A 27,301-nucleotide genomic window follows, 5' to 3' on the forward strand; every position below is an offset into this window, starting at 1 on the left:
TCATCCTGTGGCTCCTCAGCTAGCAGGAAGGCGCATTTTTGTTTCAGTCCCTACTGATTGTTACTGTGTCTGTAATAAGTGACCTCAGGCAACAGCCCTGTAAATACAGATCCTATCTGGTGCAGTTCCTTCTTTTAAGGTTGATGTCCCTCCAGTTATTGCCTGCTTTTGATCATATCTGTTTTTATATTTTATCCATAGTATATGGTTGTTAAAGATGGAAAAGCTACTCTAAGTTAGCTTGTCAAAAGCAGAACATTAAAATGTTGAAGCTTTATTTTATTTTAATTGAGTCAGTCAAACCATCCATTATTCAGAGAATATTTTAGGAAACTGTAAAATATCCACTAAATGGAATATTGCAATATATTAAATTTTTGAAGCAAAATTTGGAAATGGAACAAGGATGTCTGCTGTCACTGCTACTTTTTACCGTTAAATTAAAGATTTTAGTCAAAGTAATTAGATAAGAAGCAGAGGTGGGAGGAAATAGAGATTGGAAAGGAAAAAAATATTTTCACTATCATAAGTGAAATTATATTCTACAAGAGAATCTATATACAATTAGAACCAATAAGAGTTCAAAAAGGCTGCTGGATATAAAGTCAGCATAGCATACCAATAGCATAGAATACCAGTACCAACATTCACCGCATCAGAATGTACATTAGCAGAAACCAGTTGGAAAAGATATTAAGAAAAAAGAGATACAGTTTATAATACCATCTATAAGCTACCTAGTACTCATTAACAAAAGATAATAGAGAAAATTACATGACATCTTTAAGGACAGGCAAGAATAAATTCAAATTATCAGTCAACTCCCCCATTTCTGTGATACCTATAGTATCAGTACAGTTGTTGAATATGGAAAAACTAAAAGCTCACCTGGAGTTAGGCATCCAAAAATTATCAGGACCATTCCAAAAATGGTCAACAGGTGTCATGCACATTCAAAGTGTGGTATTGACTCAGATATAGACAAGTAGATTAGTAATAAAAATGAAAAAAGCTTGAAACAGATTCAAGCATGTATGTAAACATGTATGTAAAGCATGTACACATAGTAAAGTGAAAGTCACTCAGTCATGTCAACTCTTTGCCACCCCATGGACTATTCAGTCCATGGAATTCTCCAGGCCAGAATACTGGAGCGGGTAGCCTTTCCTGTCTCCATGGGATCTTCCCAAACCAGGGATTGAACCCAGGTCTCTTGCATTGTGAGTGAATTCTTTACCAGCTGAGCCACAAGGGAAGGCCAAGAATACTGGAGTGGGTCGCCTATCCCTTCTCCAGCAGATCTTCCCAATCCAGGAATAGAACCAGGGTCTCCTGCAATGCAGGCAGATTCTTTATCAACTGATCTCTCAGGGAAGCCCAAGTGAAAGTCACTCCGTCGTGTCTGACTCTTTGTGATCCCATGGACTGTACAATCCATGGAATTCTCCAGGCCAAAAGACTGGAGAGGGTACCGTTCCCTTCTTCCAGGGATCTTCCCAAGCCAGGGGATGAACCCAGGCCTCCCACATTGCAGGCGGATTCTTTACCAGCTGAGCTGCAAGGGAAGCCCATAGTAAAATAGGAAACAATTGACCATACAGAATAAACTATGATTAAAATCAAAATCAAAAAAACTAACTTCAAAAATTTTAGAGCAAAATATGGAATGTCTTTAAAACTTTGGCTAGATAGGATTTCTTACAACAAAAAACACAGGTCATAAAGAAAAAAATTAATAAATTTTACTAAATCAAGAATTTAAACTTTAGTAAGTTACTAAAATGTATCCCTAGCAAACTTAATATGAGAAGACTAGTATCCAGAATATATAAAGAACTACTCCAATCTAATAAGAAATCATCAACTCCACTTAAAAATGGGCAAAAACAAGAACCAGCAGTTTATGGAGGAGAACCCATACAGTCAAGAAGCAAGTAAAAAGTATAAAACATTGCTAGTAATTGGGATGATGACAATTTAAATGTTTTTTCATACCCATTAGAATGGCAAGTTTTTAATGTATATATTATATGTATCATGTATAAATGGCATATGCATGTACATTTTTTGCACAATAGGCAAATTAACTCAAACTACCACACAATTGCACTCATCTCGCATGCTAGGAAAGTAATGCTCAAAATTCTCTAAGCCAGGCTTCAGCGATTGTGAACTATGAACTTCCAGATGTTCAGGCTGGTTTTAGAAAAGGCAGAGGAACCAGAGATCAAATTGCCAACATCCACTGGATCATGGAAAAAGCAAGAGAGTTCCAGAAAAACATCTGTTTCTGCTTTATTGACTACGCCAAAGCCTTTGACTGTATGGATCACAATAAACTGGAAAATTCTGAAAGAGATGGAAATACCAGACCACCTGACCTGCCTCCTGAGAAATCTGTATGCAGGTCAAGAAGCAACAGTTAGAACTAGAAATGGAACAACAGACTGGTTCCAAATAGGAAGAGGAGTACGTCAAGTTTGTTTATCATCACCATGCTTATTTCACTTCTATGCAGAGTACATCATGAGAAACGCTGGGCTGGAGGAAGCACAAGCTGGCATCACGATTGCGGGGAAAAATATCAATGACCTCAGATATACAGATGACATCACCCTTATGGGAGAAAGTGAAGAACTAAAGAGCCTCTTGATGAAAATGAAAGAAGAGAGAGGAGAGTGGGAAAAGTTGGTTTAAAGCTCAGCATTCAGAAAACTAAGATCATGGCATTCGGTCCCATCACTTCATGCCAGATAGATGGGGAAACAGTGGCAGACTTTATTTTTTTGGCTCCAGGATCACTGCAGATGGTGACTACAGCTATGAAATTACAAGATGCTTACTCCTTGGAAGGAAAGTTATGACCAACCTAGAGAGCATATTAAAAAGCAGAGACATTACTTTGCCAACAAAGGTCCATCTAGTCAAAGTTATGGTTTTTCCCATAGTCATGTATGGATGTTAGAGTTCGACTATGAAGAAAGCTGAGCGCCGAAGAATTGAATCTTTTGAACTGTGGTGTTAGACAAGACTCTTGAGAGTCTCTTGGACTACAATGAGATCCAACCTGTCCATCCTAAAGGAAATCAGTCCTGAATATTCATTTACAGGAGTGATGCTGAAGCTGAAGCTCCAATACTTTGGCCACCTGATGCGGAGAGCTGACTGATTTGAAAAGACCCTGATGCTGGGAAAGATTGAAGGCAGGAGGAGAAGGGGTCGACAGAGGATGAGATGGCTGGATGGCATCACCGACTCAATGACATGAGTTTGAGTAAGCTCCAGGAGTTGGTGATGGACAGGGTGGCCTGGTATTCTGCAGTCCATGGAATCGCAAAAAGTCGGACAGGACTGAGCGACTGAACTGAACTGAATAGGAAAATAGAGACCTATATATTCTACTTATGGAAGTATGAATGTATACAGGAGCTTTTGGGAGAGGAATTCTGTAATACATAATAAAACTGAAAATATATATTCATGAATCCTAGAAAATTGACTTCCAGACTTATAACTGGGAAGTTTTTGATTGTGTATACCAGAAGACATGTACAAAGACATTGCAGCATTGCTTGAAGAAAATCTGAAAAGTACCTAATTGGCTTTCAGTAGAGGAATGGATGAATAAGTGTGATATAGTCATTCAGTGAAATACTTTCATCAGTTAAAATAAATGGACTTCATCTAAAGTGTATCAACATGGAGAGATCTCAAAGACAGGGTTGGGTGAAAAAGACATTTGCAGAATATATACAGTGTAATGGCATTTATATAAACATTTAAAAGCTTCTGGTAGAAGGAATATATTTAGATCTATGGTTTTTTTAAAAAAATCACATTTTCACTTTGATGCAGCCATGAAATTAAAAGACGCTTACTCCTTGGAAGGAAAGTTATGACCAACCTAGATAGCACATTCAAAAGCAGAGACATTACTTTGCCAACAAAGGTCCGTCTAGTCAAGGCTATGGTTTTTCGTGCATTACTTTGCCAACAAAGGTTCGTCTAGTCAAGGCTATGGTTTTTCCTGTGGTCATGTATGGATGTGAGAGTTGGACTGTGAAGAAGGCTGAGCACCGAAGAATCGATGCTTTTGAACTGTGGTGTTGGAGAAGACTCTTGAGAGTCTCTTGGACTGCAAGGAGATCCAACCAGTCCATTCTGAAGGAGATCAGCTCTGGGATTTCTTTGGAATGGATGACGCTAAAGCTGAAACTCCAGTACTTTGGCCACCTCATGCAAAGAGTTGACTCATTGGAAAAGACTCTGATGCTGGGAGGGATTGGGGGCAAGAGGAGAAGGGGACGACAGAGGATGAGATGGCTGGATGGGATCACTGACTCGATGGACGTGAGTCTGAGTGAACTCCGGGAGTTGTTGCTGGACAGGGAGGCCTGGTGTGCTGCGATTCATGGGTTCGCAAAGAGTCAGACATGACTGAGCGACTGATCTGATCTGATGCTTTCCTAAGTGGTCCCAAAGAGTTTTCTTTATATGGGGGACTAAGTGTATGTTCCATCACTCATTTGTTCAGTGGGTTTTATTGAACATCTAACATGTGCCACATGATAATACAGCAGTGAGCAGAACAGATTGAGCCCATTTTCATGGAGTTTAAATTCTAGCCAAGGAAGATATCCAGTAAACAAATAAATTAATAAAAATACAAAATGGTTAGGGCAATAGTGAAAAGTAAAGCAGGACAAAAGGAATAGAGAGTGATGGAAAGTATTTTGCATGAAGAAGTAGTCAGGGAATAAGTGTCTGTGAAAGATAATATCTAGCAAAGTCATGAGGAAAGTGAACAGATAAGTTACATGGAGGAAGGGTCTTAGAGGCTGACTGAAAAAGCCAGTGCAAGGCCCTACTCCTGCCTTGAGAAGCAGCAGGGAGGCCAGCATGGCAGGAGCTGAATGAATGAGGAATAGACTAGTATGATATGAGATTAGAAAGATAGCAGAGGACTGGATCCTCCAGGAACATAGGACTAACGTGGTGGATGGTGTTGCTTTGAACACTTGGTTGAGAATAGTTCACAGGACTGATGCTGGAGGGTGTAAGGATAGATGCGAGGAAACCAATTAGAAGGTTATTATAACACTTTTGAAAAGAAATGACGATGGTTTAGACCAAGGTGGTGAGAAATGGTTGTATTTTTTATATCTTATTTTTTAGCAGCAATTCTTAAACTATAGAAAACCCTCTTCAGTTTAGTCACTCAGTTGTGTCCGACTCTTTGCGACCCCAGGGACCACAGCACGCCAGGCCTCCCTGTCCATCACCAATTCCTGGAGCTTGCTCAAACTCATGTCCATCTAGTCGGTGATGCCATCCAGCCATCTCATCCTCTGTCATCCTTTTCTCCTCCTGCCCTCAATCTTTCCCAGCATCAGGGTCTTTTCTAATGAGTCAGTTCTTCGCATCAGGTGGCAAAGTATTGGAGCTTCAGCTTCAGCATCACTCCTGCCAGTGAATATTCAGGGCTGATTTCCTTTAGATGGACAGGTTGGATCACCTTGCAGTCCAAGGGACTCTCAAGAGTTTTCTCCAACACCACAGTTCAAAACCATCAATTCTTCAGCACTCAGCTTTCTTTATGGTCCAACTCTCACATTGATACACGACTACTGGAAAAACCATAGCTTTGACTAAACATACCTCTGTTGGCAAAGTAATGTCTCTGCTTTTTAATATGCTGTCTAGGTTGATCATAACTTTTCTTCCAAGGAGCAAGCGTCTTTTAATTTCATGACTGCAGTCACCATCTGCAGTGATTTTGGAGCCCAAGAAAATAAAGTCTGTCATTTTTTCCATTGCTTCCATGAAGTAATGGGACTGGATGCCATGGTCTTCATTTTTTGAATGTTGCGTTTTAACACAGCTTTTTAACTCTCCTCTTTCACTTTCATCAAGAGGCTCTTCTTCACTTTCTGCCATAAAGGTGGTGTCATCTGTGTATCTGAGGTTATTGATATTTCTCCTGGTAATCTTGATTCCATCTTGTCCTTCATCCATCCTGGCATTTCACATGATGTACTCTGCATATAAGTTAAATAAGCAGGGTGACAATATACAGCCTTGACGTACTCCTTTCCCAGTTTGGAACCAGTCTGTTCCATGTCTGGTTTTAACTGTTGCTTCCTGACCTGCATACAGATTTCTCAGGAGGCAGGTAAGGTAGTCTGGTATTCCTGTCTCTTGAAGAATTTCCCACAGTTTGGTATGATCCACAGTCAAAGACTTTGGCATAATATATAAAGCAGAAGTAGATGTTTTTCTGAAACTTTCTTGCTTTTTCGATGATCCAACGGATGTTGGCAATTTGGTCTCTGGTTCCTCTGCCTTTTCTGAATCCAGCTTGAACATCTGGAAGTTTATGGGTCACATACTGTTGAAGCCTGGCTTGGAGAATTTTGAGCATTACTTTGCTAGCGTGTGAGGTGAGTGCAGTTGTGTGGTAGTTTGAGCATTCTTTGGCATTGCCTTTTTTTGGGATTGGAATGAAAACTGGTGGTGAGAAACAGTTGTATTTTTGATATATTATTTCTTTGCAGCAATTCTTAAACTATAGAAAACCCTCTTATCTCAGAGAAACTGTGGGAGTTAAGAAGTGAGAAAGATAGCATGCTTTAGCTGCTAATGAGTGAGAAGCTATACACACAATCCCAAAATCCCCCCAAATTTTAAGCTTCTAAAGATTTTCTATGGAACTGTGAGGAGGGGATTTCAATTCCTCTTACCAAAAGGTATCATTTACTTTTCTTTTTCTGTTAATGATTCTGAGTTTTGCAGTTGAGTTTAATACAGTCACAGTTTGGTCTTTAAATAATGAAATTTGAAATTGAAGTACAGGGGTAAAGTTTTGAGGTTACTGATTGCATTAACTGAATTGTGATTTAAATACTTAATTTTGCTTACTCCACAGATTAAATGTATAGCTATATATAAAGGCAAATAACCATTTTTTGCATTTATATGGCTCTAGAACCTTTTATTGAAGATAATATGGTTTGTAACATCTTTTATGATTGTATATAAACTATCTTTGAACTTTTGTATGATTTCATTGTATTTGCACTTTTGATGTGTTAAGATTCAATTATTAAATTAGTTTATACTGGCTTCATTTGTTTTATATATTGTTCACTTTTTTCAGTAATTCAGTTAAATTTATATATAGTGGCTTTTGTGTTATTTCTAAGTATAGTCTTTTTCTCCAACTTATTGTCATATTAGCTAATCTTTGTTATTTTTATGTCTAGGGAGTCCATGTTTGTGTGTGTCTGTGTGTGTATGAGAGAGGAGGGAGAGAGAGGGGAGGGGAAGAGAATCTACTTTTTTTTTTTTTAATTAAAAAAAAATTTTTTACAGCTCAACAAGCTGTATGTGGGATTTTAGTTCCCCAACCAGGAATCGAACCCACACTCCCCTACAGTGGAAACAAGAAGTCTTAATCACTGTACTGCCAGGAAAGTCCCCAAGAGAATCTACTTTGTAACAAGTCTTTAGATATACTGATAATATTACACCATTATGGCTTTTAAATCCTAAACAAATCATTGTCCAAAGTAGCAGGCATACAGTAAAAATCACAATTCATTGTAAACTCTGTGTTCTATTTCTATATGTACTAATACATCTGCACTTTTATGTATGACTAGAAATTTAATTGTTTGTTTAAAATATCTGTTATAATGATAGAGCATAACAACAATAAGATTACTATAGCAATGAACTTAGAAAATATTCTGATCATGTTTTAGGATTGAATTTAGTACCATGAGTAGGAAATAGGTTTTTGTTTTGTTTTGTGAAAAATGCAGTTTTAGGCTCCAATGCCTAATCTTAATAAAAAATTTAACTTATTTTTTTCATGGATATGAATAGTGAATTACCATGTATGTTTGAAAATACTTTGAATATTTAATAAATTTAAATTTATTAGTCTTACTAATTTAACTTTCTTTTTCTTTTAGCAAAACTATACAATCTAAGGTGGACTGCATTTTGGTAAGTAAAATAACTAATTTAAAAGTTTTTTTATGATAAGGCTTTTCCCACTACATAAAATATATTATTTTTGAGTAAATACTTATTTTAAATATAACTGAGTTTTAGTGAGTACAATTTGACATTTAATTACAACCATAGGGGTGAACTGGCTATATGCTGTCTATTTTCCTATATGTCATCAATAATGAAATCATAATCTGAGGTAATTGCATGTTTTTGAAACTTACTGGCTTTTACTAAAGATCTCTTCAGCATCTAATGAAGTGAATGTTTAGCTTTCTACTATAGTAATTCTTAAAGGATTTGTTAAAGAAAAAATTTAAGATGTTTGATAGGGTAGTTTTCTTGTGGTGAGTGAAGTGAAAGTCGCTCAGTTGTGTCTCTTTGCAACCCCATGGACTATACAGTCCATGAAATTCTCCAGGCCAGAATTCTGGAGTGAGTAGACTTTGCCTTCTCCAGGGGATCTTCCCAAGCCAGGGATCAAACCCAGGTCTGCCACATTGCAGGCGGATTCTTTACCAGCTCAGTCACCAGGGAAGCCCAAGAATACTGGAGTGGGTAGCCTATCCCTTCTTCAGGGGAATTTCCTGACCTAGGAATCGAACTGGGGTCTCTGCATTGCAGGCGGATTCTTTACCATCTGAGCTACCAGGGAAGCCCTTTTCTTGTGGTAGTGTGTTTTTTATATTTGGGTTGCTAGACTTCAGGAATTAAAGCCACACTAATAGTTTACATTTAGATTGGACTTATGGACTATAAGAATTTGTTTAAATAAAAGCTTTTTAAAATACTTATTGTCTTAGTTTTTGTTGCTATAATGTACTTTCCGTGTTTGGACTGCTGGCCTTTGGGAGTTAAAGCCACAAAATGGTTTAAATTTAGATTGTATTTTCAGTTCCATTGATCTTCTCTTAAACATATAAGGGAAGAAGTATGCAGCTACTGAGACTACTGGAATAGTACTGACTTCTTTCATGGAAAGTTTATTAATGGAATGTTCCCTGAGCTCTAAAATATTCAGTGACTGCACTGTTAGAGTCCCCAAAATGTCACTGTTGTTAGTCCTCTTTCTCTCTTGTGACATTAGGACTTTCTTACTCAGGTTTGTGTCTTCATTATAAGCTACCTTCTTTTTGTTAGGGAGCAGGGGTCTGCAGTGTCTGGTGCTGAAATAGTATATGATCTTATTAGCTTATGATACTAGTTTTTAGGTAGGTGAGTAAATAACATTACTTCATAGGAGAACAGGTATGAAAGGTTCTCCTATGCTTTTCTAACCTAATGTTTGAGAAAGAGTACTTTGTGGGGATGTTTTCCCCCCTTTTTCCTTTTTTTTCAATACTCTAAAGTAAATGATCTTATTACTTCCCTTTTACAAATGAAGAGACTGATGCTCTTGCATTTACTAAAAAAAAAAAAATTATTGGGCCAATGCTAAATATTTGGGAAACAAAAGGACATGTTGCCTTGCCCTCAAGAAATCCAGTCTGCTAAAATAGATTTAATGATTCTCTTAAGACCTAGGAAGGTAGTGATTGGGGATGGAGGGGTAACCTTACCCCCACCCCTGAGAGCATTTTCTGTTTCTCTTTACTCTCAAGAGTTCATATCTACTCTCAGTTGTTTATATCTATCACTCAGTAACTACTGCATAATTACTCTTTGCTAGACCCTGTCTGGGTGTCAAAATGCAATGGTAAACAAGACAAATACAGTGGCTATCTAAGACTCTCGGCTTTTTTTCTTTTAGAATCTGAGATAATATTGGAGGAATATTCAGTTTTTCTTTTCATTGAGAAAGTTGAGACAGAACACTGGTATAATTTATTAAATGTAGCATTTATAAAATACTAAATAAGAACAAAAAGGGTTTTTAATCTTTTAAGAATTCAGAAGTGTTTATATTTTAGCATAAATTTTAAAGTTATATATATATTTGATGAACAAGATAGTAAGATCTGTATCTTCATAAAGCTTACATTTTATTGAATGAAGTAGACATTAAATGAATGGTAAAATAAGTAAGCTTTACAACTTCAGATAATAATAAATGCTATTACAAAAATTTTAAAAGGCAAAAGGAGACAACTGACGTTGTATAGGGAATCTTTAGATTGAGTGATTAGGAAAAGTATCTGAGGAAATGACATTTGAAAAGAGACCTGAATGAGAAGCAGCCAGTCTTGTGTAAAGATCTGCCTGTGACAAATACTAGGCAGAGGGAACAGAAAGTACAAAAATTCTGAAACAGAAATGAACCTGGAATGTTTGGAAAATACGAAGAATCCAGTGCACTGGAACTAAACAAAGGGAGGAGAGGATGATAGGAGAAAAGAATAGCTATGGCAAATAGTATGTGTTTTATTCTAAGTGCATGGAAGCCAATTGAAAGATTTATGATCTAGTTTTCTTTTTTTTTTTTTAATGCCCTAGCAGTTGTTGGGAAATAGGATTTTAGGGGGATAAGAGTAGAAGCAGGAAAATCAGGCTATTGGAAAAGTCGAAATAAGAATGCAAGGTGGTTGCTTGCTTGGAAGGGGAAGATGGGGAAAAAGTACAGAAAATGGGTTCAAGGCATATTTTGGATATAAAGCCAGTAAGCCTTGCTTGCTAATGTATTGATTGTAAAGGGAGAAACAAAGGAATTAAGGATAATTCCTTTCGGTCTAAAAAATATCCTTTAGTATTTCTTATAAGGCAGGTTTGCTCACGATCAATTCTCTTGATCTGTATTTGTCTGTGAGTGGCTATTTTACTTTCAGTTTTGAAGAATAATTTTACTGGATATAGAATTCTTGATTCATAGGTCCCCCCTCTCCATAGGAAGCTGCCATTACACATAAGTTTAAATGATTGGTTTTATCCCTCTAGTCTCTGGGATTTTGTTCCTTTTTTGTCTGATTATCTTTCTTTATGTTCTATTTTCTCAATTTTTGTTGAGATTCCTTGTTATTTTTTTCATTGTCATCAAGTTTTCCTTGTCATGTTTAAACATAGTCAACCTCATCCGTGTGGAATAGGTCATGGGAGAAGCACCAGACAGGAGTACAGCTGACTCTCGCAGTTAATACCTGAAGTTCAGCAGTTTTTAATGATCCAACACTTCTCAATGTGTTGCCGTTAGTCAGTTTCCAAAGCCCTAAAATCATTTTTCCATCATTTTAGAGTTATTTGGGTGCGGGTGGGGGTCCTGGCCTATTCATTCCATTTGTTCTAGGTATCTCCGCTTTCTCATGTTGTTTTTATCACGTTTCTTCTAGAAGTTTTATGGTTTTAACTTTTTGTATTAGGTCTGTGAGCCAATTCTATTTAAATTTATGTTTGGTATAAGATGAACCTCAGTGTTTATTTTTTTAACCAAATGGATAGATATCCAGTTGTTTCAGCACTGCTTATTAGGAAGTCTGCCATGGGTCTTTGTCTAGTCTCTCTTTTCCCATCAGTTGCTGTCTGTCTTCATGACATCACCACACTGTCTTGTTTATGGTAGCTTTGTCAAAAGTCTTGCCATCAGGTAATGTAATGATTTGAATTGGTTTTGGCTTCTCTGTACAAATTTCAGAATAACCTTGTCAATTTCTGTCAAAAAAAAAAAGTCTACTGGAATTTGTTTGTGTTTCAGTGAGTTTATTGATAGATTTGGGGCCAGTGGCCATCCTAATGACACATTTGCTAATCTATAAGCATGGTGTATCTCCATATTAGTTGATTTCTCTATTATTTCTCTAAGCAGTGTTTTCTGGTTTTCTGTGTATAAGTTTTCTATATATTTTGCTTAAATTATTCCTAAATAAGATTTTGGATTTTATCACAAATGGCATTAAAGAGTGTTTGTTATGTTTTATTGCTGATTTGTATATTGACCTTGTAAGTATGTAGACTTAACTAAGTTCACATATGTTATGTCAAGTTTTTGAATTCTCCACCAAATCAATCATATTATCCCTGAATAAAGAAAAGTTTAATCCCACTTCAGTCTAAATGTCTGTTCATTTTTCTCACCTTATTCGCAACTACAACCTCCAGCTCAATTCTGAATAGAAATGGTGAGAATTGGATTTCCTTTCCCTTGTTCTCAGTCTTAGGGGAAAACCATTTATTCGTTCACCTTATAATGTGATATTAACATTAACTTTTATATGAATGCTTTTTTAAAGTTACTCCCTTCTGTTCCTTTTTTGTTAAGAGACTTTTTATCACAAATACACACTTGATTTTATCAAATTATTTTTTGCACTTACGGAAATAATCACATGGTACTTCTCTGTGGTTCTGTTAACTTGATAAATTATACTGATTGATTTTCCAAAGTCAACCATCTTTGCATTCACCTGGTAAGCTCCATATGGTGCATATACTTCCATATGTTGTGTTATACTTTTATATACTGCTGCATTGGATTAGCTATTTTTTAAGACTATTTGTGTTAATTATTAGGGCTTTTGATCTGATGGTTTCTTGTAGTGTCTTTGTTTTTGATATCTGGGTAACATTGGCTTCATTAGTATTATTTCTTTTTTATTTTATTTAATTTTCTGGCCACCCTGCACAGCTTATGAGATCTTAGCTCCCTAACCAGAAATTGAACCTGGATCCTCACCTAGGCCCTCAGCAGTGAGAGCATGGGGTCCTAACCATTGACTGCCAGGGAATTCTCTCTTATTTTTAAATATTTACGGTAGAGTTCACTAGTGAAGCCATCTGTGGAAAAGGTTTTCGTTATGAAATCAGTTTCTTTAATTATTATAAGGCTAGTACATTTTTTCCTGATGCAGTTTTGATATTTGTGTCTTTCAGGGAATTTGTTCATGTTTCCTATAGTAGTGAGTTTGTTAGTATAATATTGTTTAATAATATTCCCTTATCATCCTTTACTATCTATAGGATTTTTAGCAGTTCCCTCTCATTACTAAAATTAGCAATTGTATTTTCTTTTATCTTAATCAGCTTAGCTAGAGGTTTAATAACTTTATAAATAAAACTAAACTTTTGGTTTCATTTACTTTCTTTCTTGTCAGTTTTCTGTTTTCTTTCTCCTTTAATGTACATTTTTTTTCTTATGCTTAACTTGGCTTTAATTGACACTTATTTTTCTAGCCCCTCAGTAAAGAAATTTTAAACTTTTTTGTCTTTTCATTGTAAACATATAATGTTACAAATAATCCTCTAAGCACTCGTTTAGCTGCATTCCATAATTTTTTTGTGTGTTTTCATTGTCATTCAGTTAAATGAAACTTTTTTTAAATTATAATTTATTCTTGTTACCCATAATATAGGATGATCAGTTTCCAAGTAGATGAGTATTTATTGAATCTCATTTTTGGTATAGCTTAGTGAATGTTTCATATGTACTTGAAAATAACATATATTCTACTGTTATTGGATAGACTGCTCTTCTGTCTCTGTATGTCAACTATTATCAGTTAGGTCCAGTTGGTTATGGTTTTTCAAGACATATTTATCCTTACTGATATTTCACTTTTTCAGTTATTGAGAGGGATGCTAAAATCTTGTATTTGTGATTGTGAATTTTTTTTCTTTCTGATCCTGTCATCATTAGCCTCATGTATTGAAGCTATTAATAGGAGCATAAACATTTAAGATTTTTATGTATTCTTCATGAATTGATTCTTTTATTATTATTTTTTGTTTTTAATCTCTAGTAACATTTGTTACTTTCAAGTCTGCTTTCTCTGATATCACTGTAGCCCTTCCATCTTTCTTATAATTAGTGCTTGATTGTGTGGCATATCTTTTTTCATCCTTTTACTTCTAAGCAAAGTTATATAAACACTTTATAGTTAAAGTGTTTTGTTGTTGTTGATGACATCATATACTTAACCAATCTGACAAGCTTTGTCTTAGAACTGCCTGTAAGGTTGAGTGTATGTATACCATTTTGCTATTTATATTCTTACATTGTAGGTCTACTGTTGATTAATTTGCCCAGTTTTAGTTTATTTGAAAAAAGTCTTTCATTTACAAAAGGTATTTTCACTGGGTATAGAATTCTAGATATTTTTTCTTTCAGCTCTTTTTGCAGTCTAGATCTATTTTCTTTTTGGTTTGCATAGACTCCATTGAGAAGTTTGTTTTCTTTCTTGTTTCCCTATGTGTAATGTGTTCTACTTTTCTCCTCTGGCTTCTTTCCAGATTATTTATTAGTGATTTTCATCAATTTTATAGCCTTATGGCCTTGTTTTTCTTTGTTTTTGACCTGCTTGTGATTAACTGAACTTCCACAACCCTGTGGGTTTACAATTTTACATCAGCTTTCAAATTTTCCAGCCATTCAAATACTCTTCTTTGCCCCCTTCCATCATGGGTCTCAAAGTTTATTTATGTTACGTTCCTCAGTAATTCTCACAGGTCACTAAGGTTATGTTTAGTCATTTTTTTTATTTTTACTTCATTTTGATAGTTTATATTTCATGAATATTATTATCACATTCCTTAATCTTCTTGACACCTGTGATCTCTAGTTCTATTCAATGAATTGCCCATTTTAAACCTTGTATTTTTTAAGTTCTAGAAATTTCACTTGGTTATTTTCTTTTATATCCTCCATTTCTTTTGTTAAATCCTTGAGCATGCTCATAAGAACTCTTTTAAGGTCTTTGTTTTCTAATTATCTCTTAAGTCTCTTTACTGAGTTTTTGTTGCAATTATGAGATCATGTTTTTCTGCTTCTTTACATGTCTAGTAATTTTTAGTTTAGTAATCATTTAGAATGTCTAGATTTTGTTCTCTTTCTTTAAAATGTATTACAGTTTTCTTTGGCTGGCAGCTAAAGTACTTGCAGATTATCCTTTTGAGGTTGTGTTTAAGCTTTGTTGGGGCAAGTCTAGAATAGCTAGACTTTAGAGTTAGTTCAGCTTTTATACCGGAGAAGGCAATGGCACCCCACTCCAGTACTCTTGCCTGGAAAATCCCATGGATGGAGGAGCCTGGTAGGCTACAGTCCATGGGGTCACTAAGAGTCAGATAGGACTCAGCGACTTCACTTTCACTTTTAACTTTCATGCATTGGAGAAGGAAATGGCAACCCACTCCATATTCTTGCCTAGAGAATCCCAGGGACAGGGGAGCCTGATGGGCTGCACAGAGTGGGGTCACACAGAGTCGGCCGTGACTGAAGCGACTTAGTAGCAGCAGCTTTTATACTAAGGTGTTACTGCTGTGGTGTCTATACTGAATTTTTTGGGGTGTTGACTGAGATCTCTCAATGCTATCTGATTGGAATTTGAACATGTCGTAGTCAGTTGCAATTTTTTGGTATTTCTCTGCATTATATCTGTATTTGCCCATGGTGACCTCATCTACTTTGATGATGTCAACTAATCTCAGTATGCTGATGACTCTTAATTATACATCCCCAGTATATGCTCCAGACCCATATAGCCAGCTACTGTCTATTGATCAATTTTACTAAGATGTCACATAGGCATTTCAAACTCAACTTTTCCAGAACTAGTTTCACTGTATCACACCCCAAATTCTGAACCTATTTGTTTTGTTTCCTATTGCAACTGTAACAAATTATCATAAGTTTAGTGGCTTAACCCAAGTTTATTATCTTGTCATTCTACAGATCAGCAGTCTGACACAGGGCTCACTAAGATAAAATGAAGGTGTCAGGAGGACTGTATTCCTGTTGGAGGCTGTAGGGGACAATCTTTTTCTTGGTTTTTACAGCTTTTAATGGCTGCATCTTCAAAGCCAGCAATGACTCCTCACATCTTACACTGTGTCACTCTGACATGTCTCTCTCTTGTAGTCAAATCTCCTTCAATTTCCCTCTTATTAGGACTTTTGTGATTTCATTAGGCCTGCTAGATAATACAGGATGCTCTCCCCATTTCAAGGTCCTTAATGTGATCACATCTGGAAAGTCCCTTTTACCGTGATGTAACAGATTCACAGTTCTAGGGATTTGAGGATTAGGACATGAACATATTGGAGGGCCAGTATTCTTTCTGTCATATTATCTTAGTGAATATACTCACTCAGCCAACCTAAAAACATGGTAGTCTTTCTTGTTTTCATCCTCTTTCTCACCTACCTCACATGTAGTCAAGTCACCGCATCCCATCACTTCTGCCTTCAAAATTGCTCCATTTTTGTGTATCCTGACTGCTTCTACATTAATGCATACCATCATGTTTGTTGGAAATAATGGCAGCTATTTTTCTGCTTCTCATCCCTCTTCTTTTATTCCATTCTTCAAAACATCATTACAACATCTTTATGAAATGTGAATCTTTGTATTTTATACACTTGGTTAAGACCTTTTACTAGTTCCCCATTGTTTTATCTTAAGGCATTGAAGATCCTTCATACTAGGCTTTACTTCTCTTATTCAATCTCATCTTTCTCTACTTCCTCTGCAGGCTTGTCAGCAAGCTGTAATAAACACTTGTGAAGTTAGAGAAGAGAATATATACCCTCTTAGTCTAGAACAACAATGGCCATTAGAACATTCTGCATTGGTAGAAATGTCCAGTATATGTGCTGTTCAGTCTGGTAGCCACTACAGATGTGACCATTTATTAAGCTCTTGAAATGTGGCTAGTGTGACCGAGTAACTGAACTTTTAATTTTATTAATTTGATTTTAAGTTAAATAGCCAGAAGGTGCTAGTGGCAGCCTTTTTGGATAGCGCAGTTCTAGAACAGTTGTTCTCAACTGGAGGCAGTTTTGCCCCCAGGAAACATTTGACCACATCTGGAAGCATTTTTGTTTTTCACACTCAGTGAGCTACCAGTTGAGTGAGTAGAGGACAAGTATGCTATTTAAACATCCTGCAAAAGTAAAAGTGAAGTCGCTCAGTCGTGTCCGACTCTTTGCAACCCCATGGACTGTAGCCTACTAGACTCCTCTGTCCATGGGATTTTCCAGGCTAGAGTACTGGAGTGGGTTGCCATTTCCTTCTCTAGGGGATCTTCCCAACCCAGGGATCAAACCCGGGTCTCCTGCATTGCAGGCAGACGCTTTACCATCTGAGCCACCAGGGAAAGCACAGGGCACTACTTTATAATAGACTTCTCAGCCTAAAATTGTCAGTAGTGTTAGATGATGAAAAACTCTGGTCTAGACTATCCACTCTCTCTCTTTTTTTTCTTTTTCTATATGTAGCTCTATTTTAAGATTCATCTTAGATACTACCCCCTTGGAAAGCCATCTGTGATTCTTAGGTCTGAGTCTGATATATCTTCTTTCCCCTAATATCCTGTGCTTACCTTCATTTGTTTTTTGTAGTCACCTCTATGATAGTCATAATTAGTATTTTTACTTGTTCTTGGCTTCTTGAGTGTAGGAACATATTCATTGGAATATGCCCACAGGTACATGAGGATGATCAATAAATATTTGTTAAAGTTATGAATGAGTATAACCTAATGACTCAATTATTAAACATATTGGGATTTAAAGTATCAAGAAGTGTTAACACCTTCAGTTGAGACCTTTCAGAGACCATAGACTTGTTAAAATATTTTAATTTCTTTTTTGGAATTACTGAATACTTCACAGTTTGCCCATAAGAACAGAAACTTTTCTCATTCCTTTAGAGAGAAAGACCAATTTTTTTTTTTCTGGCATTCTCCTCTTTCCCCCTATTCTTCTTAGCTTAGGTGTTTCCCTTCCTCACACACTAACCTGCTAAGAGGTAACCACCCCTACTCATCCCCAGAGTACACATGGGGAACTGAAACTTTATTGCATAGATTCAGGAAGGATTTAAACAAGTAAAGTGGAATAAATAGGTCAGAAACTAAGAGTAACTGGCAATAGAATGGCTCAGAGCTGAGACTATAGAATGACACAGTCCTGAATTTGTATCTTTACCCCTTCCTTTATTGCCATTATTGTCTGATTTTGGAAAATTTTAACCTATTTTAGTTGTACTTTAAAAGGTGATAATAATAGTTTCTAATCCACTGAGTTGCCGGGAGTATTAAAGGAGATAACAACTGTACTTGTTACTGGCATGCCTCAGAGATACTGAGGGTTCAGTTCCAGACCACTACAGTAAAGTGAATATTGCAACAAAATGAGTCACACAAATTATTTGGATTTGCAGTACATACAAAAGTTATGTTTACAGTATACTGTAGTCTATTAAGTGTGCAATAGCATTATGTCTAAAAAATATTGTACGTACCTTAATTAAGAGACTGTATTGCTAAACAACACTAACATCATCTGAGCCTCTAGCAAGTCTTAGTAGTAACATCAAAGATCATTGATAACAGATCACCATAAGAGATATAATGATAATGATGGAGAAGTTTGAAATACTGTGAGAATTACCAGAATGTGACACAGAGACACAAAGTGAGCGAATAAGACTGGAGAAAACATCGCCAGTAGATTTGCTCAGTGTAGGGATGCACAAACCTTCAGGTTGTTAAAAAAAAAAAAAAAATGCAGTATCTGTACAGAGAAGGCACTGGCACCCCACTCCAGTACTCTTGCCTGGAAAATCCGATGGACGGAGGAGCCTGGTGAGCTGTGGTCCATGGGGTCGCTAAGAGTCGGACACGACTGAGCGACTTAACTTTCACTTTTCACTTTCATGCATTGGAGAAGGAAATGGCAACCCACTCCAGTGTTCTTGCCTGGAGAATCCCAGGGACAGGGGAGCCTGGTGGGCTGCCGTCTATGGAGTCACACAGAGTCAGACACGACTGAAGTGACTTAGCAGCAGCAGCAGTAGCAGCAGTATCTGTGAAGCATGATAAAAGGAAACTCAACAAAAGGAGATGTGCCTGTAGTGTAAATACAGGCACACATGGCAGTTTCAGTAGAATGTGCTGTACATGTAAATTGTTCATGTGAAATCTGACTTATTAACCACAAATATGTGTTCCTAGAAGGCTACATATTAGTCAGGGATCACATTTTATGTTCATCATCATGGAACTTGCCATTTAAGAATGATTGCTTACCATAAGGAACCTCTGAGGGGACAGTATTGAATCCCTCAAACACAGAAAGAGGAAGATAGAGAAGTTGGGAGTCACCTGGCTAAAGCTGTCCAAGAAGCCAGAAGGTGCATGTTGTAGAACAGCTGCCGGTATCAGCCCTCAGTGCTCCCGCCACCTCCAGGACTTAATAGATGCTGTTTCCTCTGCCAGCTGTGCTCTTCTCATTTTTCTTCTCTTGGGTGACTCCTGCTCCTTTCGGACTTGGCTCAAATACCTTTTCAGAATGCTTTTTATCTACTAGGAATGCATTCAGCAGCAGATAACAGAAAACCCCAACTATTGGTGGCTTAAAGAAATAAGTTTGTGTCATCTAATAAGTCCAGAGTTAGGCATCCAAGAGCGGTACAATAGCTCACTGGAGTCCTAGGCTTTTTGTGTTTTGCTGAGTCACCTTTCGTCCCATCACAGCATTGATGGCTGCTGCACGTCCATACCTTCTATCCAAATGCCAAGGCAGGAAGAAGGGAGAAAGGGCGAAAGGGCTTTCTTCTAGGAAAACTCTGTGTTTATTTTCAGGGCACCTACTTCTCTTCCCACTTAAGGAACTTCCACCTCCAGGGTGATGTCACTTGGGTGCGCCTAGCTACAAAGGAAACTAGGATACAGAGTATTTTGTTTTGTTTTCTAGCCACTAGGCCAGAAGACAAAGAAGAAGGGAGTTAACAGTATACTCAGCATGTCTGAGTCTAGCCTCTCTCCTATACCTTCTTCTGTTAAGGCTCTTGCTTTCATGCACCTTATAAAAAGCTTTCTACCCCTGTTGCAGCTCTTACTATATAGTATGCTGATCCCCAGGTTAATTTGTTTCCTTCAACAAAAATAAGCTTTTGGTAGTAAGAAGAACTGTGTCTCATGGTCTTGGTATCCCCAGTGCTTAGTACGTTGTCTAGTACATGGAAGACAGTTAACATTTGCTGAGTGATTATCTACAAACAATAATTATCAAAAACTATGTGTAATATGCACATAATATCACCTAAACAGTTTCTCTCTACATATTATTATTATTAACATTTATTGAGTATTTATTATCATGTGACAGACAAGTACTTTACATATTTTATTATTCAGTCCTATAATTTGCCTATGAGATTAATCTGTTATCATCCTCATTTTACATAGGAAGAAACAGGTTCAGACAGGTTAAGCAACTTACTCAGCGTCATAAAACTTGCAAATTGATAGAATTAGGCTTTTAATCCAGTCTGACTCCAGAGCCAAGACTTTTAAAAACAGTGATAAACATAACATTTTTTAAAGTGTCTAAAATATGAGGTTATTTATATGAATTTTTAAAAATTCTACTTCTTCTTCCTGTAAGAAATGTTTCTGAAAGTAATTATCCACTTTGAAAATAAATCTGAAGAGGAAAAAAATGAAAAGCTAGCCTCATCATTTTACTGAATTTTAGTAATCAGTAATTCTAAATTTAGTCTCTTTTTTGCAAGCAGGTTGCTTGAATGTCATTTAAACATAATATGCTCACTAAAACAAAATAGCTAAAATTATTTTAACTGTTTAAATTGATTACAATTGTGAAGACTATGGCTCTATGAAATATACTAAAAGTAGATAATAGAAAATTGTATCTACTATTTTTAAAGCCTAGTATTTGCCTGCTTATCAATAAATACAAATGAAAATATTTTAGAAGCCTATGAATAAAATTTTTATTAAAATTTTAATGCTTTTATAATAAAAATTGATTTTTACTTAATTTTAATAGTAATTAGTGTCTTAAACTAAAGTTTTCATCAGTTGTAACAGCTTTAGATCTATAATGCCATTATACATTTGTAAAGCCTATCCAGTTATATTTTTCATAACCAGTTTAATAGTCAAGGCAAAACCTTACATTGACACATCCAATCCCATAGGATTAGCAGAGTTGAAAGCTGCTCATTCCATATTACCTAATCCCCTTATTTTAGTGGAATTAAATTGGACTACTTGAAAGCTATATCAAGATCAGTATTTGAGAGAAATAATCCTGAATGTTTGATGGAGTGAAAGCCTGCATTGACAGGTGGGTTCTTTACCACTAGCGCCACCTGGGAAGCCCACAAGGCGGGTAGGCACCCCTGAGCCCCATATTGCTCAAGGGTCAACTGTACTTTAAATCCATTTAAGTCCGTATTTTATATCTGTCAGGAAGAGTGTTCAGAATTACTTCTAGGGCTCTCTACTGACCAATATTCTAAGAGAGGAATTATGTATTGCCATTTACTTTTAGGTTTAAAAAAATGCAGTATTGGGGAGTTAACATAGCCTAATAAAGCATCTGCTTTACAGAGCTTTCTGTGCTCTGCACCAGGTAGGCCAAGTAAACTCCCCTGGGCAGTAATTGAACATGTCTGATGAGTTCCTTTCACAGATGAGTCTAAAGGCTTCCTGACCTAAATCCATTCTGCTGGGGGAAGGCTTACTTATGAGAGTTGAACCAAGGAGGACTTTCTAGGATTACCATTAGGAGAGAGAAGTTAGATGGAATGCCTGTTCCTTCTGGAGAGCCAGGGAAACTTGAAATTTGGTGACAGATGCCATCGTTCAGATTATTCAGTAGTGAGGCAAGTTCCCTACAAGGGAGCACTTGCAGAAGGGTCCTTTTGCAAGGGGATACAGTAGAAAACTTGAAAGGGTCAGATGGTGTTGAATCAGTAGTCAACGTGTCTTAGGTTCTGAATGCTGCTTTAGGATTCTACTCTCTGCCTCCATCCCATGCTGGACTGGCGTTTGTCTTCCCTGGGGAAATGAACAAAAATTAACCGTCTAAGCTGTGTTCTATTAAGAAACTTTCCTTCTGTAATGGACACCAAAGTTTACTATTAGATAAATCCTAAAAACCAGCTTTCTGAGCACACATGAGTTGTCCGTTATAAACTTAGGACACTGAATCCTTATTTTTACATGCCATGCATTTAACTCCTAATCATAGATATTTTTCTTATCTGTAGTCTAATCATTTCCATTGCCCAGCTGGCATTTGAGACTGTCACCTCTGTGTTAGATTCTTTGAGGGCAAGATTTTTCCAAGAGCCATTCTTTATAGTGTTATGGGAGCCGTAACAGGATGTATAGGGACAAATAGTGAGAAGCCAGAGTCCATTTTTTTCTGTTAATAATGTGGAGTTTTTACTGTCAGTTCTTGCCCTGCCTGGCCATTAAAACAGTCACTCAATGGAAAACAAAAGTAGGCTAGAACAAAGAAAATTGGTAACTCTTTTAAGAGTCTTTCCTATTGGTTAGCCACTTTGTCAAACAGTTTATGTTCATACTTTACAATGAAACCTTCCTTGACCACTCTGCGTTAAGTACCCTCACCAATCCTTTTTCCTTATAGTATTTATCATTATCATGCAACAGATGTTTTACTTCTAAATTTTATTGTCCTGAAATGTAAGGTCATGCATGCCTAAAGCATAGTTGGCATAAAACCCAGAACTCAATGAATACATGAATGAAAATAATCTCATTTAACTTTTTTAAACTTTTCAAATCTTTCCCATAGTTAATGTTCTAAGTTAGAAGTCAATTCTTTTATGTGCCTACTGCCGAAGTGGTTAGATGAGCACTGAAAGATATGTGAAGCAGCGTGTAGAATATCTGCTTCCTGAGAACCAGAATAATAATAATGTGAAACTGAAAGTGAAGTCGCTCAGTCGTGTCTGACTCTTTGCAGCCCCATGGACCATAGCCTCCCAGGCTCCTCTATCCGTGGGATTTTCCAGGCAAGAATACTGGAGTGGGTTGCCATTTTCTTCTCCAGAGGATCTTCCCAACCCAGGGATTGAACCCTGATCTCTGTCTCTGTAGGCAGAGAGTTTACTGTCTGAGCCACCAGGGAAGCCATAATATAATAATGTTAAGGGTGGACCTTTCTAAGATAGATGACACACTCCCAGAAATAAATTCGAATAACTTGCTCAACTCTTCTGCCCTCTAGAGATATATGTTATTGATATATGTTACAAATATATGGTGTATATAGTTTGAAAAGACTGCTTTTCTCCCTTTCCTCCTTTATAGAAGAAAGCATGCCTTTTCACCTCAAATCCTTACTATAATGAATACTAAATGATAGGATCAAAGTCAACTTCCTGACCCAATCTTCATTGACACCAAAAATTTTGTTTGGAATATCTAATTAAAATGTATCAGACTTGGGCTTCCCTGGTGGTTCAGTGGTAAAGAATCCACCTGCCAATGCAGATGACATGGGTTCGATCCCTGATCTGGGAAGATCCCATATGCCACAGATCAATCAACTAAGTCTGGGAGCCACAGCTATGAAACTTGTGCTCTAGAGCCCGGCAGCCACTACTGACACTGTGTGCCGCGATTACTGACCCTCGAGCCCTAGAGCCTGTGCTCAGCAGCAAGAGAAGCCACTGCAGTGAGACGCCCTCTCACCACAGCTAGAGTAGCCCCTGCTAGCCACAACCAGAGAGAAGTCCACACAGCAACAGCCGAAGATAAGTGTGTATATATATCAATCAGACTTGAAAAAGGCTCCTTTTTAGAAGATAGAGTTTGTCTTGTGATGTGGCACTGAGGTTACTGTTACTAAAGACCTAGCTCAGAATCTGACTTTTTCCTTTCAGTCACTTGGTGAAGAGGAAATGCATAACATTCAAGAGGGCCTTTTTGTTTAGATTTTACATGTCTAGGGAGGGTTTGGGGTGTGGTGCTTGTTGACAAGGGGGCTGGATTTAAATAGTTGGGTTTGGTTTGTTTTTTGAGTATCACAAAAAGAAATCATCTGTATAAGGCCATGCCATCCATTCAGATAAATTTGAACCATTTATTCTTATTTTCATCAAGTATGTGAGTTACTTTATCCCTTAGTATGGGAGGACAATGTAATTATTTTTTTGTTTTTTCTTCCTGTCAGGAACTCAAGTGGACTAAATTGCCACTAAGGGGACAAATCATGAGTCCTGGTTACTTTTCTCTTTCATAATTGTAAAGATTGTCCCTACTGTTGTCAGCTAGCTTTCGAATTCATTTTATTGTCACAAAAAGGGATAGGAAAGAATAAGATGGCAATCTCTCATCTGAAAGAAATTCAATTTTCATTAGTATCTTTATATTTAAGGAATGAGATAATAACACAGAAATGTGTTTTGATATAAAACAAATGAATTCTTTTATAGTTTTCTAGTCTCTCTATTTTTGCATCTTAAGTTATTTCAAACCCTTAGAAAAGCAAACTAAGAGGAAAAGAAGGAAAGGTTACTAGGAGCAGCGACAGGAATTAAAGGACTAACTTTTCCTCTTCATGGCCTGTACCTTTGCTGAGGCTGTAGCTTTGTAACCTTGAAGAATCAACTAAAACAAATCCAATTTTTTGGAAAAATAGTTGCTGGGTTCCCAGGGACTATCCTTTATCTCCACACTATAAAATCAAAAACAAAAAACTTAAAACACAGTGACTGGAAGGATCTAAACCTTGTCCTTCCTGCTAGTGCTCTCAGCCTATCCCACCACTAGTAGAACCCTAGGATCTTTTCCAGCAGTGTACAGAACATTGGTAATAACCTTTGCCTCACCTAAATGAGCCAGAGAAATGTTACATGATCATTCTGTGATGCTCACTTTTTGTAGAATTTAACTATGGGCAGAATTAGTCTCCCTAGAGATGGCTCGTGTTTGAATCCTTTTTCAGAGGTACTCAAATCTATAGGTTTCTGTATTTTCTATTTGGACCCTAGCAGTATGCCCTTCTCTCAGCATTTCAGTTGATTTTTAGTTGCTTGGACATTTATGTAGCCATGATACTTGCTACCATGTTATTCATTATTTCAATTTCAGGGTTTTAGCCTCCCTTTTTTATTAAGCCCTAAAACATATCACAGAGTATATTTTTAGAGCACATTTATAAAAAATGACCACATGGTTCTCATGGCAAGTTAGGAAACTGAAAATTGCTGGAAATTAAGAATTGAAGCAAAACACATTGAAAAATAGAATCCTTATACCTTGACCTTTTTCTCTATCTTCCTTATTCAATCCTGTGGAAGAACAGCTTTCACAACTGCTGGGGCCTGAGAGAATATAATATCAGGTATGTTGATTGTTTCCATAAATTAAAAAAAAAAAACAAAAAACTATAGAGTAAGGTTCCACTTTCCCCATTCAGCCCTTCTGTCAGTAATGCTGGTGAAGAAAGAGGCCTTTTAGTAACTGTGCTCCTAAATCAATGTCTCCTTTCAGGGGAAAAAAAAAAAATTAGAATTTTTTTCATGTTTTGTTTTGTTTCTGTAGTTTACAAAATAAAAGACAGACAAATTCAAGTACAATGATCCTAACTTTATATATTTTCTCTCCACGTGTGATAATTTAATGGAAGAAACAAATTGGGGATTTTCAGTTTCTGAATTTTAGACAACCACTTCTAAATACAAATTTAAATCAAAACTTCTTTTAAAACCTTTCTCTGATACTAGTTTGAAAAGAAAAATTTGAAGAACTAATTATGAATATGATACCCTTGGGTTGGTCCTCTTCCATCAAGACTCTGTCAGTGTCAGCCTGACTCGTTCCTTGAAAGGTGTTGATACGTCTCAACAGGAAAGTTTCTGCTTCTTCTGGAAATAAGAATAATGATCCATCAAAGATTTGCATAAAAGATCCTCATTTAAGTCTTCACTGGTTACCATCTTTATAAATATCAACTGTTACCCAGTTTTGTGACCTTGTTTAAAAAAAAAAAGAACCTAATACTTGAAGGGGAAGTCTCACAACAAGAAGCACAGCACTGCAAAGAAATTTATTTCAAACAGGAGAAATCCTTCTTTATTAATGTTTGAGAAATTGTGGGATAAACCTGATTCAATATGTTCCCTAAGAAAGCAGAATCCGGTCTCTCCACTCAGACTACCTGTGCCAGTAAATAGTGGGAATGTGTTTCCTTACCATCTGCTTAGAGGTTTTAAAGTTGTAGTAATAAAATACTGAAAATGCTCCCTGATTCCTCAGTTCATCTGGTATGTTTTCATAGTTCAAAGGCAAATGTCCTGAGCAGACAAGCTGAAACACTAAAAATTAACTCGGTTGTTGGAAATAAAGAATATTGTTTCAGGTGTTTTTTAAATAACAGAAGACAAGTGGAAAGTTACACATTTTCTTTTCCAAGTCCAACCTGGTAAAAGCTTTTGTTTCTGACCTATTCTAGTATCACGGTTGTCAGAAATATCTTCTAAATTCAGTAACATCTTGATGGCTTATGAAGGAATAGTATCCGTGTTTTTCTGCACTTACTGAGGAAAGTCAGTGCTGGTGGAACACTGTCTTCAATAACTTGTGGTCAAGTCTGATACTCACATAGAATCTAGGAACCTTGCTCTTGTGGTATAACTCTTCAAGTTGGTGAAGGTCACCAGGCCAAATGTTTCCTAAATTTCTTAAGATACGTTGCTTTTTCAAATAAAATATTCTATATTTGTTGATAGAATTTGAATTATAAACTCTCTTGCCAAAATGTGACTTTCAGCAAGTATATATTTCAAAGTAATATTTATGTAATGTGTGCTAAGTCACTTCAGTTGTGTCCAACTCTTTGAGACCCTATGGACTGTAGTCCCCCAGACTGTTTATGTGGTAATAATAACATAACATAGAAATATTTTACAAATTTTTTTTAATCCTCATGAAAATTCATGGGTGTTTTATCAGTGTTTCACAGACTTGAAAATTAATGCTCATCTTGCTTAATATCACAAAGCTAATAAGGGGCAAATCTGGAATTCAGATCCAGGCCTTCTGATTCTGTATCCTGTACTTGACCACTATATCCTGCTGTTTTAGATAGATCAGATTTGAAAGATCCAGCACTCATGCTCAAGTAGCAGCTGCTTTATTTATCTATAATATATACTGTAGGTCGTTTTTCATTATTGGCTACTAATTTATCAATAAGAGACTTGCCTATTAACCTCAAGTTTCTAAAAGCTCCATCAAAGCTGCTTTATTACTATACTAATCAGTTACCAGGTGATTTATGAAAAGTCTGTTCCACAGGTTCAAGAAGGATCAGTGAATCATACATTTTGCTATATGATCCTCTCAAAGATAAGTTGTTAGATTTTTTCTAAATTAAATTCCAACTCAGTTGAAGTTGCTTTTAAATATTGAAAGTAAAAATGGCATTATTTTTAACCTTTGATTTTCAAGGTTCCTGCTCTAGACTGCTGAGTCAGAAACTCTCACCATCTTTAGCAATCTCTCCAAGTGACTCTGATGTATGATAAAATTGGATAGTTATTGTATTAGTATAAACTTAAATGATAAATAGTATG

At 36.6% G+C, this 27,301-nt stretch overlaps 1 protein-coding gene across 4 annotated transcripts in view; it reads left to right on the plus strand.

The window, feature by feature from the left end:
• The window catches only part of RFX7 (regulatory factor X7), a 141,502-nt gene that overhangs the window by 60,254 nt on the left and 53,947 nt on the right, over positions 1-27,301 (plus strand). For all 4 annotated transcript variants that reach the window (XM_061431198.1, XM_061431199.1, XM_061431201.1 and 1 more), the window contains exon 3: positions 7,977-8,010. In XM_061431198.1, coding sequence (XP_061287182.1) covers positions 7,977-8,010 — 34 coding nt within the window. The remainder of the gene's footprint in view (positions 1-7,976; positions 8,011-27,301) is intronic.

Source organism: Bos javanicus, chromosome 10 (genome assembly GCF_032452875.1).
Source record: "Bos javanicus breed banteng chromosome 10, ARS-OSU_banteng_1.0, whole genome shotgun sequence".
NCBI lineage: Eukaryota > Metazoa > Chordata > Mammalia > Artiodactyla > Bovidae > Bos > Bos javanicus.